Source organism: Leptonotus elevatus, chromosome 5 (assembly GCF_054856555.1).
Source record: "Leptonotus elevatus isolate MCC_2025b chromosome 5, RoL_Lele_1.0, whole genome shotgun sequence".
NCBI lineage: Eukaryota > Metazoa > Chordata > Actinopteri > Syngnathiformes > Syngnathidae > Leptonotus > Leptonotus elevatus.
Genome location: NC_141243.1, coordinates 1,734,433 through 1,750,118, shown reverse-complemented (window position 1 = coordinate 1,750,118; position 15,686 = coordinate 1,734,433). Strand labels below are relative to the sequence as shown.

General features: G+C 40.1%; 1 protein-coding gene across 1 annotated transcript; it reads left to right on the top strand.

Annotated features, from left to right (window-relative positions):
• The first annotated feature begins 719 nt into the window (after nt 1-719).
• On the top strand, nt 720-15,611 carry cds1 (CDP-diacylglycerol synthase (phosphatidate cytidylyltransferase) 1). Its single transcript, XM_086075466.1, has 13 exons — nt 720-1,087; nt 5,218-5,381; nt 6,205-6,301; nt 6,737-6,834; nt 7,124-7,263; nt 8,500-8,558; nt 8,815-8,897; nt 9,173-9,260; nt 9,986-10,054; nt 10,296-10,451; nt 11,361-11,480; nt 11,581-11,684; nt 12,709-15,611. The coding sequence occupies exons 1-13, from the start codon at nt 1,019-1,021 to the stop codon at nt 12,830-12,832; spliced, it is 1,371 nt and encodes a 456-aa protein (XP_085931592.1). The 5' UTR covers nt 720-1,018; the 3' UTR covers nt 12,833-15,611.
• Nucleotides 15,612-15,686: the final 75 nt, after the last annotated feature.

Genomic DNA, 15,686 nt, shown 5'->3' with positions numbered 1-15,686 from the left:
TTTCCAAGAATAACTTTTTTAAGCAACTTAATTTCACAGAAAAAATATTTAATAAATCACAGTTTTCAAGAACAAAAGAACATTGGCAAGTACATTTTTAAAGAAAAAATTGTGTATTTTCAAGTCACTTTTTTAAGAGAAAAGTCAATTTTGAGGTAAATCGTATTTATTATTTTTTTTATGGAAAAGGGTTAAGGGAAACATTTCTTCGGAAAAAGTAAAAAAAAAATAATTAAGGTCGCATTTTTAAGATAAATATTTCAACAGTCAGATTTTTCAAGGACAATTATTTATTGAAAGTAAACTTCAAAAGAAATCCCAAATAAGTAATATTTTTTACACACAAAAATCCTCAGAGTCACATGATGAAAGAAAAAGTGTCAAAAAAGTTTTTTTCTGAAAATAAAACTGTCCATAAATATATTAGTCCTTATGAATAAGCAGTTTTCATCAAATGATTAAATGTCAAACATTTCTATTCAAGAAGCTGTTTGAGTTGGTTGCTAGGTGACGTCAGAAAGCGTCTCGCGCATGCGCACTGATCATATGCAGTGAGTCCTCTGGATTAACTGCAGCAAAACGCGCGTCAAGTCACCGCTAGAAACGACATACCAGAAGCGAAAACGGTTTCGCCCACCAAAATAAATGCACACTTAAGGCATTATCATGACCTCTTTCTTTACTTTGAAAATCCCGGTTTGGGAAGTGGTTTCCTCGCAGTGACGCTACCTTGACGGCAGACTGCGGTGATAAACACAAACACGCAGTCTGAGCCCAGTCAGCGGGGACGTCAGCGAAGGTTTTTGGACATCTTTGGTGGCTCGCTTCTCGTTCCCCGGCTTCGCTCGCTCGGCCTTTCTTTGACGCTTCACAACCGGGGACTCTTTGACCAGCCGCCCAAGAAGAACCGACGCGAGAGTGAGCGACCGTCCTTGCGAGCCTCCTTTCCCGGGCTGCCCTCATCTATCCTCGGGGGGCGGTTTACGCGAAGGTCCCGGCGACGGGCGGCGGAGGCGACATGACGGAGCTCCGGCGACGAGGGGGCGGCGGGGAGGACGTGGACAGCGCCGACAACTTGAGCGATAAGGTACAAAATAAAGAAAGCCAAGAAAATGAACTGGCTTCTCGTCGTCTGGACCAGTTGGTCGAGGTTGTCAAATCGCGGCGAGGCGGGACGGAGGCTAATTATTAGCCTGTTAGCTTGTTAGCGAGCTAAGTGGCTAATCCCTCTGCTGGTCTAAAAATAGCTTTCCTTGCTTTGATTTAATGTTGACAACACATCCTGCTCGCTAGGAAGGGAAAAGCTTCCTTAAACAGTCACCAAACTTTACATTGCCTGCTGCTAGGTTGTTGTTGTTGTTTTAAATAAGAACATATAAGAATTATTTTCAGTTGTTGTCTCAGTGCAGCTAGCAACAAGAAAAACTCAAAAGCTCAACTTTATTTAAAAACAAACAAAGCAACAAAATCACAGCAGTTGTACCGTGGACCCCTGGTTTTCGCGGGAGAAAAGGGACCAGCCGGCCGCGAATAGAGAAAATTCGCGTGTAATTGACATAATTATACATTGAATTTATTATTGTTTTTTTTTTAGCCCCCCAAAAATATTGAAAAAGCTTTGATAAACCACCAATAAACACATTCTATGAAAAATGGGGATTGGCTCCCAGAAGAAAAAAGAAAACCTTAAAAAAAACTTAAAATATATATGTTAACAAGGACTCTACTTATTTTCTTAGCCCAAACTGTAAGAATGCTTATGTCGGCTGCCCCTTGATGTTGTTGTTTGAAGAGAAAAGCCACAACTTCATAAGAGTAAAATATTTTTTCCTTTACAATTGCTTTTCTTGAAACAATGTCACTATTACAAGAATTAATTAAACTTTTTTTTCTGATGTAAGTCAAACTATATGTTGAAAGAAATTGTAGCCTAAAATTTTCTTTGCCAGAAAAAGTAAGATATTTTTTGTTTTACAATTTTAAGAGAATAAAATCAATTTTTTTTTATAATATGTTAGAAGAATAAAGTCAAGCTTTATTTCATAACAAATACATTTTAATTCAACTTAAATTATAACATTAAGAATAGTAATTTTTCCTTTGTCTAAAAAAGTTTGAATTATTACGAGAATAAAATTAAATATTTTTTTAGACAACATTTTTAAAAAAAAGGAAGTAATTGTATGTAGAAATAAAGTTGTTTTTTTTGTGAGCGTGTCTTAATCTTAAACAAGAGAATAGTTATATTTATTTTGAGACAACGGTGTGATCTTAAGAAAATAGTCACATGTTGAGAAAAAAGGTGCAATGTTAGCATAGTCCAGTTTTTGACAGAAACGTCAGATTTTGTGAAATAAATTAATAAACTTACAATAATTAAATTAGATGTTTAATAGAAAATAAGTCATATACTTCCGAGAAGAATTTTTTTTTCTTTTAAAGTGAATTTCATATGACAGTTCTTCCAAAAAAACGAGTTTAATCTTTTACCGAATGGAGCGGCTAATAAAACCTTATTCTATTCTATTTGACTGTATCCTGTTCCATTCTATTCAATTGTATTCAATTCTGTTCTGTTCTGTCGCATTCCTTTCCGTTGTTAACCTAACCGCCTTTGTCATGATAAATAAGACCAGCAATCATAAATATCAGGTGAAACGAGTTCAAGAGTTGACAGAATGCTGAAGGTTGACCTTTTGCCCCGCTCGAGAGGGTGTGGTGGTGCCGGGTAGGCTCAGTGACCTTTGAACCAGTTGGATGAGTGAGGAAGACTCTTGAGGAAGATTCTCTTCTTTGGAAGTGGCCAAAATCCCTGAAAAGGGGAGGCCTTCACGTTCAAAGCAAAATGGCCGACTACCGGTGCATTTCACAGCGTGGGTTGTCATGAGGAAGCACGCGTGCCAGATTCCGTGGCAATGGGACCCTCTGGTGCCGGATGCGATTATTTTCAAATTTCTGCATGAATACAAAATGGAGGGTTGATGAAAGTCTGGCCCTGATCCGATTGCAAGTTCTGTGGTGCCTCGTGTCGTCTGATGAAGCATGGAGACGTGCCATGTGATGACGGCAACGACATCGATTATTTGCACTCTTGATTTTGGGATGAAAAGACACCAATGTATGAATGAAGGAATGAATAAACAAGAGCGGTGGAGAGATCCAGGAAGGGGGAACATAGTGGCAAGAAAAAACATATTTCTTTTCTACTGAAATTCTGATTGACATCATGTAAGCAGGTCATTGTGTGATTGATTTTTTTTTTTTCTGAGGGTGAAAAAAAATCTTTTTTTCAGGAGTTGTAATTTGAGATAATAAAGTAAAAAAAAAAGGGAGTACAATTTTTAGAAGGAAAAAAAATCATACTTTTTCAAGAATTGTGAGAATAATAAAGCCACATGTTTAAAGATTTTGTTTTGCAAATACAGTGCAATTTTAAAATAATAGAATATTTATGTTTTAAGTCCATATTTTTCAAGAAAAAGTTGGAAAAAATCCATAGAAAGTTTTTTTAAGATATGCAATTTTTTTTAAACAGTCATCATTTTATGAGAATAACTTAAAATTACAATTTTAAAAAAAAGACATATTTTTCTTCAATAAGTGACCATTTATATACATACATATGCACGCACACACACGTGCGCATATAAATGAAAGTAAACATAAGCCAGAGTCACTCACTCCATCAATCAAAACCTTGATTTAATCAAAATAAAACCCATAGCGTTTTAAATCTGTATTTGTATATTTAGTTAAGGATGATGTCGTTCTCTCTGTCTTTTGCTTCGCTTGCCTTTTTTGGTTGGCTCTTGCTGCCTGACGTGATTCAGGCGGCGTTCAAGCGTTAGCGTTAGCTCCAGTGAGCAGGCTAACTTGTCAAATGTGACAAGCAACTGGACCCGTTCCTCCAGTTGGCCTTTTTTGGACGTGCTTACCCCAAGAAAAAAAAAAAAGGGCTGAAGGGGGGTGAAAAGCAAAGGCTTGTTTTTGCTTTGTAATGCACACTACCGCCACCTGGGGAGTGGAGTGGCGTGGCATGGGGTGCAACATTCCACTGTTCAAACCGGTTTTTATGTTAAAGCAACACTTAATACGATTTGAACCTTCAATTCATATTTTCATAATTCTGCTGATGAAACATTGACTGACAGCTCGATGAATGAAACCTTTGTCATGGCCTGAGGTGGTCTGTATCATTTTTACTGGCACCAAACGACTTTGAGGTGGATGGTGTGAACTCTGACCCGCACAAAAAAAAACTACAAACGTGCAGACTGCTTTACGGCATACGTCCTTTTCCCAATCGTTCCAGACGGCAGTCGAGTCCAACGTCTACGCTCGATTACTCTTATCATGCGGAAGCTACAAAACACCCCAAGAAACTGAGATTTTTGTCTGAGGCGACAATAATAATAATGATGATAAAAAGCCTACCTGGATGTGGTTAAAAAGCACAGCACCGATTTCCAAACGACGCTGCCTTTGCGGGGACTTGGCTCTTTTTGGTAGTAGCTTTCCATGCTCAAATCCAAAATGATTATGCTAATATTAAGTTATTGGAAAATTGCGTGGTAGCAATAAATAGCCATCAGCTTGATAGTTCGCCTTTCCACACTGACCTGACCAGCCACGCAACACTCAAAAGTTGGGTTCTTACTGGTTTTCGAACGCTTGTGAATGCATCGCGGGAAGGAAGGAAGGAAGGGGGGGGGGGGGGGGTGTAGCCGTTAGAAAGAAGAAAAAAGAAGGTAAGATCACGACCATCAGTGCTGTATAAAGAGAAAAATAGAAAATGTCATTCAGTCCAACTGGCTTGGCCTCATGGGAAATGTGGTTCTTTTAAGGAAATTCAAGGGAAAACAATACCGCTTTTGTCCAAAGGTGCCGCCATAATCAACGAAAGCCAAATGCTTTAAACCAGTTTCTAAAATATCATTATTGCTTTTGTCTAGGTGCAACACTCTGATTTTACTTGTTTTTTTATGCTTTAGCATAGATTAGCATCGATATGGCTTTAAAATAGACGACTAGACTATGGCTTCATGGAAGTTTTGACATGTTTATCATCAAGCATTCTATTACATGAAGCAGAACCGCCTCAAACCGGATCTCGAATCAACACGGCAATCCCATCACTGGCTTGTTTATGTTCCTCTCCATCACGTTGGTTCGCATGAATGTCAATCACTCAACTTATTGTTTGGTCTGCGTCCGAAGGAGGGCGAAGGCGAGGACGACAGGGTGGTGGGCCTGCACGGCGACATGGAGGGCGAGTGCGACGTGGACACCAAGGCGGACGCCGCCGACGTGCCGCCGTCCACGGCAGACACCGACAACACGCCGCAGTGTCTCAACAACGCTCTGAAGGGCCTGCCGCCCAGGTAGGCCGCGGCGAGCGAGGGCTGTGCAATTCATCGGATTTCAATTACAATTTCAATTATTACATTCCACAATTACAAAATCAGCATAATCGGGGGGGGAAGATTATTCATACTAATTTTTGAGTTGTTTAAATTCATACATTTGCACATTTTTTAATTTTAAAATAAATAATTAAGTTTGTTTCATCCAAAAGGAAGTTGCATAATTAGTGTTTCATTGATTTATTTTTTTCTTAATAATTTTTATTAGTTTTTTACATTTAAACATTTTGTTGCCTTGTACATACTCGTTTGAATAATCGTGATTTCAATTATTGCCAAAATAATCGTGATTATTATTTCCCCCCCATAATCGAGCAGGCCTAGCCTTGGCATCTCTGGAGATGCTGCTAACACCAGAGCCTTTTCAATCGAAAATGTGTCGTGTTGGATGTTTGCTTTACCTGAAAATGCAAACGCATGAAAACAAAATTGGAAGTTTATTTACATCGCCAACTAGTGGCCTGGCATGCACATTACACACGTTTAACATCTTTTTGTGTCGCTTTCACGACAAGCTTTTAGGTTGTTTTTGTTTTCTTTGCTAGGTGGTTATTAGCTTTTAGTGTTATAGTAATTAGTCCATACTAAGGTACTAGACTCACATTTTTTTGCTGTTGGTTTTGTTTTACACGCTAACAAATCCAAAAACATTCCAGGAGTTATTTTTACAGCATGGAACTATCAGCTGGTGTTAACTTGTTCTTAAATATTTTAAATGTCATGTAGGTCAGTAAATGAATGAATATGAATGTTGTTGTTGTTGTTTTTGTGGTGTCCACAGATGGAAGAACTACTGGATCCGAGGAGTTTTGTCTCTTGCCATGATTTCTGGCTGGTCCCTCATCATCTACTTGGGACCAATCGCTCTCATTTTGATTGTACGCACCATTTACTCTTGTTATACATACTGGAGTTGCTTTATTTTAATTTTTTAATATGGGCTGCAAGCGTCTACTAGTGAATCAGATTTTTTTTTTTTTTTGGGATGGGGGGCGAAAAATGCTTGAAAACTCTTGTTATTCTGACACACCTAAATAATCTCTTCTTTAACTATTATTATTTAATAATCTCTTTATTTAATTATTATTATTTAGGGCTAATTACTTTTTGGGGGGACTGGGTGTGCTTTAATTCTTGTACCTTTAAGTAAATTGGCTTCAAGTGTTTTTATTTATTTATTTATTTATTTTTTATTAATCCGACTATTTAATTACATTTTGAGGAGTCTTTTTTTTCCCCCTTTCATTCTTATTACTGTCACAACTAAATGACTTTGAGTGGTCTTTAACTCCGTGTTTGTGCGTTGGTCGTAGGTGATGACGGTGCAAATCGAGTGTTTCCAGGAAATCATTACAATCGGCTACAAGGTCTATCGCTCGTACGACTTGCCCTGGTTCAGGACGCTCAGCTGGTGAGGAGAGGAAGACACACACACACACACACACACACACACGCATACTGAGTGTGTAGTACTGGGTTCAAAGTTCACTGCTGTGTTGGAAGATGCATGTCCACGTTGGACAGCCGTATAATGTGCATGCGCGCACGTGTTGTGTTTTTCTGTTTTGTGAGCTGATTAAATAACTTAAGTATAAAAGTTTACAGTATGTGTTTGTTGACCAACGATTGTACATGTGTGTTGTGGGAGGATGATGAGTGTTTCTGTATATGATTGTAAAGTTGTTACGCGTTGTGTTGAGGTACTTCCTGGTGTGCGTCAACTATTTCTTCTACGGCGAAACGCTGGCTGATTACTTTGGCGCGCTGGTGCAGAGAGAGGAGCCGCTGCAGTTCCTGTCTCGCTACCACAGGTTTATCTCCTTCACCTTGTACCTGGCAGGTAAGACGACTGCGCACGCCCGTTGAACCCTCACACCCATTTCCTGAGTTCCTCTTAAAGATTTCGGCGTAACTTCTTTTTGTTCTAACCTGATCAATTTAAAGGTAGAGTCCAAAGTTTTCATTCAGAAATAAGCACAAAATAAACACTGGATGCATACACATGAAATCGTTCTCAATTCGCACCTCTGGGCTTCTGTTAATTGTGATGATGGGGATTTTGTCCTCAACCACCACCACCACCACCACCCCAGCCTGAATTTTGCCATTTTGTTGTGTTTTGCCGTAAGAGGGACTTTTCACGGAGCGGAAAGGCAACGTGTACCCCTCCAGCCAATCACAGAGCGGGGGGGGGGGGGGTTGGTGTCACTGTAGGCAGACGCGATGTTGACGTGCAGAGTGACTTCAGGGCTGAGTGCGATCACTGGCGGGGCGTGAACGTCGAGCTCGTATGGGAGGAGTCTGTTTTGAATTGTTTGTTTACAAACTGAAGCGGTCAACACTTTGGACTCTTAATTTTAATTCACAGTGTTCACTCTTCGTACTTCAAAACCTCATGTACGCTCTGCAAATGGGATTATTGTAGCTAGCTGAAGCTAACGCAAATAGTGTTTTTCTATTACGGTATGCTGGGGTTGCATTAGTTGGCTAAAGCTAACCGAATGTAAAATAGCTAGCTGTTAACATAAATGATTGTAGCCGTCTCAAACTAACGGTGTATGTCAATTAAATACGCGCTGTGGCATCTGGCTAATGCTAATGCTAATGTAAATGGTGTGCTGCTCTGTGGTCATGCTAGCTGGCAGAATGTTATGTTATGTGAAAGTAGGGGGGAGTTTACAGTAGTTAACTGACAAATGCTAATGCTAATAGTCTTGTGTTCTGTGCTCTTGCTAGCTGGCTAAAGCTAGCGCTGGTGGTGTCATGTAAAGTAGAGGTGTGATGTGGTTATTTGAGCTGACTGACGCTAACTGTATGTAAAATAAAGATGCAATTTAGCTAACTGGCTAAGGCTAATGCTAATGGCCTGTGTGTGTGTGTGGGGGGGGGGGGGTAAAAAGTATGTTTCATCTTCTCCGATTACAAACATGGCCGCATGGAGAACAGGCTCCACGAGAAAGAAACATATATCATGTGTATTATGTCATATTAATAATTTCAAGTATGTCGTTTGGACGTGTTTGATGTTCTCTTTGATGTCTGACGCTGATGGCACGTTTTTTTTTTTTCTTTTTAGGTTTCTGCATGTTTGTGCTGAGTTTAGTGAAGAAACATTACCGCCTGCAGTTTTACATGGTGTGTATACAAACAGCGATGCTAACCGCTAACACTGCTGTGTCATACTTGTTCTTGATTAAGCGAGCTAATTGACGAAGAACACGCTCCAGGATGTAATTAATGATTAGCCCTGCATATCGTTGTGCTTGTGATGCGCTTTCACTCATCTGTCAATCAAATATTGAGCTGAAACGCGTGTTGCCACATTCCAGCGCTGTGACACTTTACCTGTGTGTCGTTATTTGGGTGTGTGTGTGTGTGTTTGCCATTCCAGTTTGCGTGGACCCATGTGACGCTGTTGATTGTGGTGACTCAGTCGCACCTTGTCATTCAGAACCTGTTTGAAGGAATGATCTGGTAAGCCGCATAAAACGTTTGGCCAAGCAGCAGAAATTCATGAATAATTTGTAAAGCACTTAAAATGGAGAGGACGCCACCGTGAAGTCATTGTTTCATGAACTACTTTATTCAGTATTTCCGTTATTCATTTTTTTTTTTCTTTAAAAAAAATAATTGAAAAAAAAAAAAGTATTTCCATTATTCAACACTTAACAATTAAGCGACCTTGACGTGAGGCTCATCAATAGTAATGATCATAATGGCCTAAATGACTTTTACGAAATTGTTTTTAGGTTCATCGTGCCCATCTCCATCGTGATCTGCAACGACATCGGCGCATACCTGTTCGGCTTCTTCTTTGGACGCACGCCACTCATCAAGGTGAGCTCAAAAAATGCAATCCAACTGGTTTTTTGTAAGTAAATGCTCGTGTTGAATATGACAACATTGATATGTGATTGCCATATTTAACATGTAGCGGAAGAAATGACGTCTTTTGTGATCTGATAAAATGAAATACCTTCTTTCATGCAGCAGAAGAAGCAACCAACGAATGCGCTGTTAGCTAATTAATTGTAATAACATCCAATTTTCTTGACATACTTGCAACCCTGGTGAGGATACGCGGTTCAGATCATGGATGGATGGTTGTTTTTTTTTCCATTTAATTAGCGTGAGATGCTGTTTTCCTAGTGGATGCTGATTGGTCAGATGAAAGTGGACAATTCTATGCCATTCTTATGTTTCGTTTTCGCCATGACGAGATATTGTGCAGCCTTATTAGACGTGAAAAAAATTCTACAGGGTCGCTTTGAGGGGGGGAAAAAATGTTCGGAAGGAGAAACTCCTCTTCAATATCTACTTCTTCTTTCCTTGGGAAGACGCAGATTAAAATACAGGAATGAAAAAAAAGAACTTTGTGTACTCCCGAATCCCGATGATGAAATCAATCAATCAAAGGGACGCGTTTGTGTCAAAGAAGCTTGAGGGCAAGAAGAAGATAACGATTTGTCTGCAAGAAGGAAGAAAAAAAAAAGAAGGAAGTTTCAGCAGGAAATGAAAAGTACTGTCAATAAATGTGTGTGTGTGTGCGTGTGTGTTCGCAGCTCTCCCCCAAGAAGACGTGGGAGGGATTCATCGGCGGTTACTTCTCCACTGTTGTTTTTGGATTCATTGTGAGGGCGGATACAAACCAAACGTCCACATCATTTAAACAACACAATCGCTACATCACAACATAATGTGTACACACACACACACACACACACACACACACACACACACACACACACACACACACACACAAGCAACGTGCGCGCAGCATCTACACGTCACCACCAAATGTACACGTGCAACATACGCCATCAATACACACGTTAATGTACACACTCTTTGTGTTGTGTTTGTGTTGCGCAGTTGTCGTCGCTGCTGTCCCAGTTCCAGTACTTTGTGTGTCCGGTGGGCCTGAGCAGCGAGAGCGGCAGCCTGTTCACGGAAGAATGCGAGCCGTCCGACTTGTTTGTGCTGCAGCAGTACAAGCTGCCCGCGCTCGTACGCAACGCGCTGCCGTGGGTGAGATCCTCGCGCGACACGTCGCACGACACGTCGCACCACGTTTGCAAAATATTGCAGCAGCAGAACATCTTTTGCTGGGCCGGACTTAAATAGTGGGAGGTACTCTTGGTGTCTTTGGAATTGGATGATGAATTGCTCGTGTATTACGATTCTTTGAAGTAAGTAACCTGGAAAGCGGTCATCATTTTGGTCATTTTTAACGTTGTTTTTTGGGGGGGTCAAAATTTGTGTAGAAATGAACTGAATATGTTAATTAAAAAAATATATCAAATTTTCAAAAAACTCAATTAAATTTTTTTTTTATTATTAAAAATAAATAAAGTAATGAAAATATTGGAAGCCGCTTTTTTTCAATTGATTAAAAACTTTTGGTTAAAAATACAAATGTAATGCAAACTGTTTAAAAAAATAATAATTTAACAATAAAGGTAAGCAATATGTTGCATAGACCTCTAGTTTTTTTTTTTTTTTACCTAATAAAAAGTATTGAAAATAAGTTAACTAAATAGTGATCAGACAAAATGTATTAAGAAGGTAACAAGTATAATTTTTAACTAAACTTAACCAAACAATTAAATTCATTAACTTAAACTTAACCAAAGTAGACGCAAAAGATTATTTAATTTAAAAAAAGTTTAGCAAAATATTGGAAACTGATTTTTTTTTAATTTTTTTTTTATGAAAAATATGAGGTAGTTTTAATTAGAATTAAATTAAGTATAATACAGCAGTGTATATTTACGTAAATAATAAATAAAATAAAATAAAAATTTGAATGAATTTGTTTTAAATTAATCAGGTAACCAAAATATTGCAAATGACATTTGTTCCGATCCAGCAGAGTTACGAGATGCTATGAATGACAATTCTGAAGAACTTTTTCTTTTCCTGCTTTTTGCCTCTCAGGAAACGGTGACATTGTACCCGTTCCAGATCCACAGCATTTTCCTGTCCTCGTTCGCGTCACTCATCGGCCCTTTCGGCGGCTTCTTCGCCAGCGGCTTCAAGCGAGCCTTCAAGATCAAAGTCAATCACCCGCTCGCTCGCTCGACTCGCCATCCTGTCATGTTGTCCGCTGTCGAGTGTTGCGGCGCTTCACGTTAACGCTCGCAATTGTCTCTCCTAGGACTTTGCCAGCACCATCCCGGGACACGGAGGCATCATGGACCGTTTCGACTGTCAGTACCTGATGGCGACCTTCACCCACGTCTACATCGCCAGCTTCATCAGGTGGGAAGAGAAAACGATGCTCTCGAAAGCCGTCTTCGTTTAGCAATGGGGCTGGCTTAAAAAATAATAATAATAATAAAAAGCGAATAATCAATATCAAATCAATTATTGCTCCCAAAAAACGTATATCAATACGTTCTGTTTTAAATGTTTTTTTTTACGTGTTGTCCCAAAGACGTATTTAATCGAATCGAACTGAATGAACTCTTGTGCAGGTCTATCATGAGAAGATTCTCAAGAAGTCACGTCTTAAATAGACTCACAGAAAATCTGCCATTTTGTTATAAAGTGGCCATTTTAGGCTCATTTTTCCCTCCTAGAGACTTCCATCCATCCATCCATCCATTTTCTGTACCGCTTGTCCTCACAAGGGTCGCGGGGGTTGCTGGAGCCTATCCCAGCTGGCTTCGGGCAGTAGGCGGGGGTACACCCTGAACTGGTTGCCAGCCAATCGCAGGGCACACAGAGACGAACAACCATACTCACAATCGCACCTATGGACAATTTGGAGTGTCCAATTCACCTGCCATGCATGTTTTTGGAATGTGGGAGGAAACCGGAGTACCCGGAGAAAACCCACGCAAGCACGGGGAGAACATGCAAACTCCACCCAGGAAGGCCGAAGCCCGGACTTGATCCCACAACCTTTGCACTGGGAGGCGGTCGTGCTAACCAGTCAGCCACCGTGCTGCTCCTAGAGACTTTATTTATTTTATTTTATTTTATTTAGCCCCAAAAGCTAACTTCATTTGGATGGCGTGGCTATTATTAGTGAACTCACAAAGCCATGGCCTAAAAGAGACAGGAAGTCTTGACAATTTGGTTTCAAATTCCATTTTACGTTGATTTTGGTCATTCCCAGCGCTCCAGCAAATGTTTTGAAAATGCAGCCACCAAAGCCAGTTTGATGACATTTGGTAGACCCTTAAAAAAAAAAGTCTCAATTTGCCATACTGGAAAAGAATCAGGAAGTCTGCCATTTTGGCTGGAACCCTATTTTATTTGCCGTTGTTTTTTGTTGCAGGGGTCCCAATCCCAGCAAAGTCCTGCAGCAGCTGCTGTTGCTGCAGCCGGAGCAGCAACTTAGCATCTTCAACACGCTCACCTCGCACCTCAAGGACCGAGGGTTGCTGCCCCCCACGGCATGAAGAGGGGGGAAAGGGGGGGTCGACGGGCAAGTGTGTGTGATGGTACAACTATGTACACGACATACACGCAACTACACATCAAGTTTGTTCATCCGGACAACTCTTCATCCTGACTTGAAACATGGACTTAAAAAAAAAACAACATCAAAAAATGCACAAAAAAAGGAAGTCTTCCGCCGGTTTTGGAGCATCGCATCCGACCGCCATCTTTGACCAGAAGTGGTCAAAGCCCACGTTGCACTGACTCGCCGATGAATCGAGATGTCGGTTTGCGGCCTAGCACGGTTAGCAGCCTAGCACACGCGCTAGCCGGCGACCGCCCGCTTTAGCCCGCGCGTCCGTGAAGTCACCAAAGTAGAACACGCACATGCTACATGCTACATGCTAATGTACATAAAGAAATGCTGAGCCGAATATATAGTGACCGATGATATTTTCCAAAAAAACAAAACACACACGAATAAAATGTATCTATGTAGCTAGCTAGCATGGACACATTTATTAGATTTGAACGTTTAAAAGGGGAGAACATTTTTATATTATCCGAGTAGTTAGACGAGGGCATCATATTTACATAAGTTAATGTCGTTAACTTGTAACGTTAGATGCAGTAATAACCAGCATGTTGTGCACACGGTGGGAAAACGCTAGTAACTAGCGGAGATGCTAAGAGGATAAATATAGCTTCATAGCAAAATGTTTCGTTTTATTTACTGTAGATATGAGTAGTTGGCTGGGGGCATACAATAGACCAATCAGTCAACTTACACAATCATCTCGAGTTTCTCATGCTAAGGAAGTTAGCATTTTATTGGCCAATACTAGTTTGATTATGTAGTGCTAGCGGGTTCCGCTAACGATATTTGAGCATGTGTGTGTGTGGTGTAAGGCTAGTCTAGCTGCTAACCACTAAACTCCGCCGTTAGCATTCTACTACTGAAGTTGATGAAGCAATAAAATGTTCCTACTGCTAACCACGCTAGCTGCACTGAGCGCCAAAAAAAAGGGTAATTCCTAGTAGAGATGCGAAAAGAATCTATATCAACTCAAATTAGCTTTGTTAACTGCTCATTTGTTAGCCACTGAACGAGGCAGCGCTGTGACTTGTAGTACCGCTTTGCTCCACAGGAGTTGATAGCAAGTCACAGACGTGCTCGGCTAAAAGGCGCTTTTTTTTTCTGTTTGCGATGTTAAGCAAGGTAGCATTTTCTTGGCCACTACTTTGTCACGTACAACCACAAAGCGCTAATTCGTTCCGTTAACGACATTTGAGCATGTGTGTGTGGCATAAGCCCAGTCTGGTTGCTAACCGCTATACTGCTAACCCGTTAGCATTGTACTACTGAAGAAGCACTAAAATGTCTCTACCTGCTAACGAGGCTAGCCGCACTGAGCACCACTTTTTTTAGAGGCTTTTATTGCGTGAAATTAGATATTTGAAGGATGTTTTTGAATGTAGACGATATTTAACGCAGAAAGTTATGCAAATATTTTATGAAAATTTTCTCCGGGTGTTTCTTGGACGGTGAAAAGGTTTACCAAAGCATTTTTCTCTCTTTTTTTTTATTTTTTTAAACCTCCTGCTCCTTTCTTCCGGATGGACTTTGTTTTTTGTTTTGTTTTCTCTCCAGGACCTTTTATTCTGAAAAGTGCTACTGGGACCAGATTGAGGGGCTTTTATTGTGAAAGAACGCTACTTCCTGTCAGTTGCCTATTGAGTTGATTTTGAATATGTGAATTCATGTCAAGCAATTAGTATTTGAAATGCAAAGCCTAAAACATTACAAGATGTGACAATAAAGAAACAAGAATCATGACTTCAAGCCAATTGGCTGATACATCAACCCCAATTATGTTCAGAGGTGGCAAATCCAGATCCAGAAAGTAAAAAAACCCTGCCACAGTTTGGCTTTAGCCACCGACAGCTTATAGCTTGTTTGCCTGCAAGTTAAGCAGAAGCACCAGTGACGGTCAACGACCTCTGACCTTTCAGTTGAGTCGAAGCTAAAGCCAAACTGTGGCAGGGTTTTTAATTTGTGGACCTGGATTTGCCACCTCTGCTTATCTTGCTCTGCGCGGTTTGTTTTCAACAAAACTGCCATAGACGGGCTAACAAATCACATCTGCGTTGCAGTGGTTTTTAACCCTTGAAAGCAATGAATACTTGAACACAAAACGATAAAAATACTCATGTATATTTATATATTTTTGTCCCCGACTAAAGTTACTGCATCTTACTAAGGGGTTGTGACCGTCTCCTCCGCCATCTCTGTGCATCCGTAGATCTGTGTTAGTCTGCCCTCTGGTGGACAAGGCACGCATACCAGAAGCAGTAGTACAATGTGCAAAAAAAACAATCTCCACATTGTACTTAATTGACATTCTGTATGCTTTATAACGTACAATCTACTGTGGCACTGTGATGCAGGCAGTCAGCCAATAGGCATCGAGTTAATCTTGTTTTATTGTCACAACTCGCACATGAACTTGAAATTGACAATCGGCTCCATGCATTTTTTTGAAAAATGTTTCGGAAGCCCTTCTATTGAGAATCTTAGAATCCAAAGTGGGCAAAAAGGGGGGAAAAAATGGTGGGTGGGTGGTTGACCCAAAATGTGCATTGTGATTGTCCTCTTGACAGAATCACACATTACAAATCAATTGTAATTGGGCTGACATTGTTGAGTATGCAAATTGCCTTTGAATTATTCTGTCTACATTTTGATTTGATTTTTGGGGTTGTTGACAGAATCATTTTAGAAAAACAACTGGAACATTTCGCGATGGTGTTTTTTTTATTTATCATTGTGAATATTTAATTTGACTGATTATTATGGTGATGATGAATAAGGGT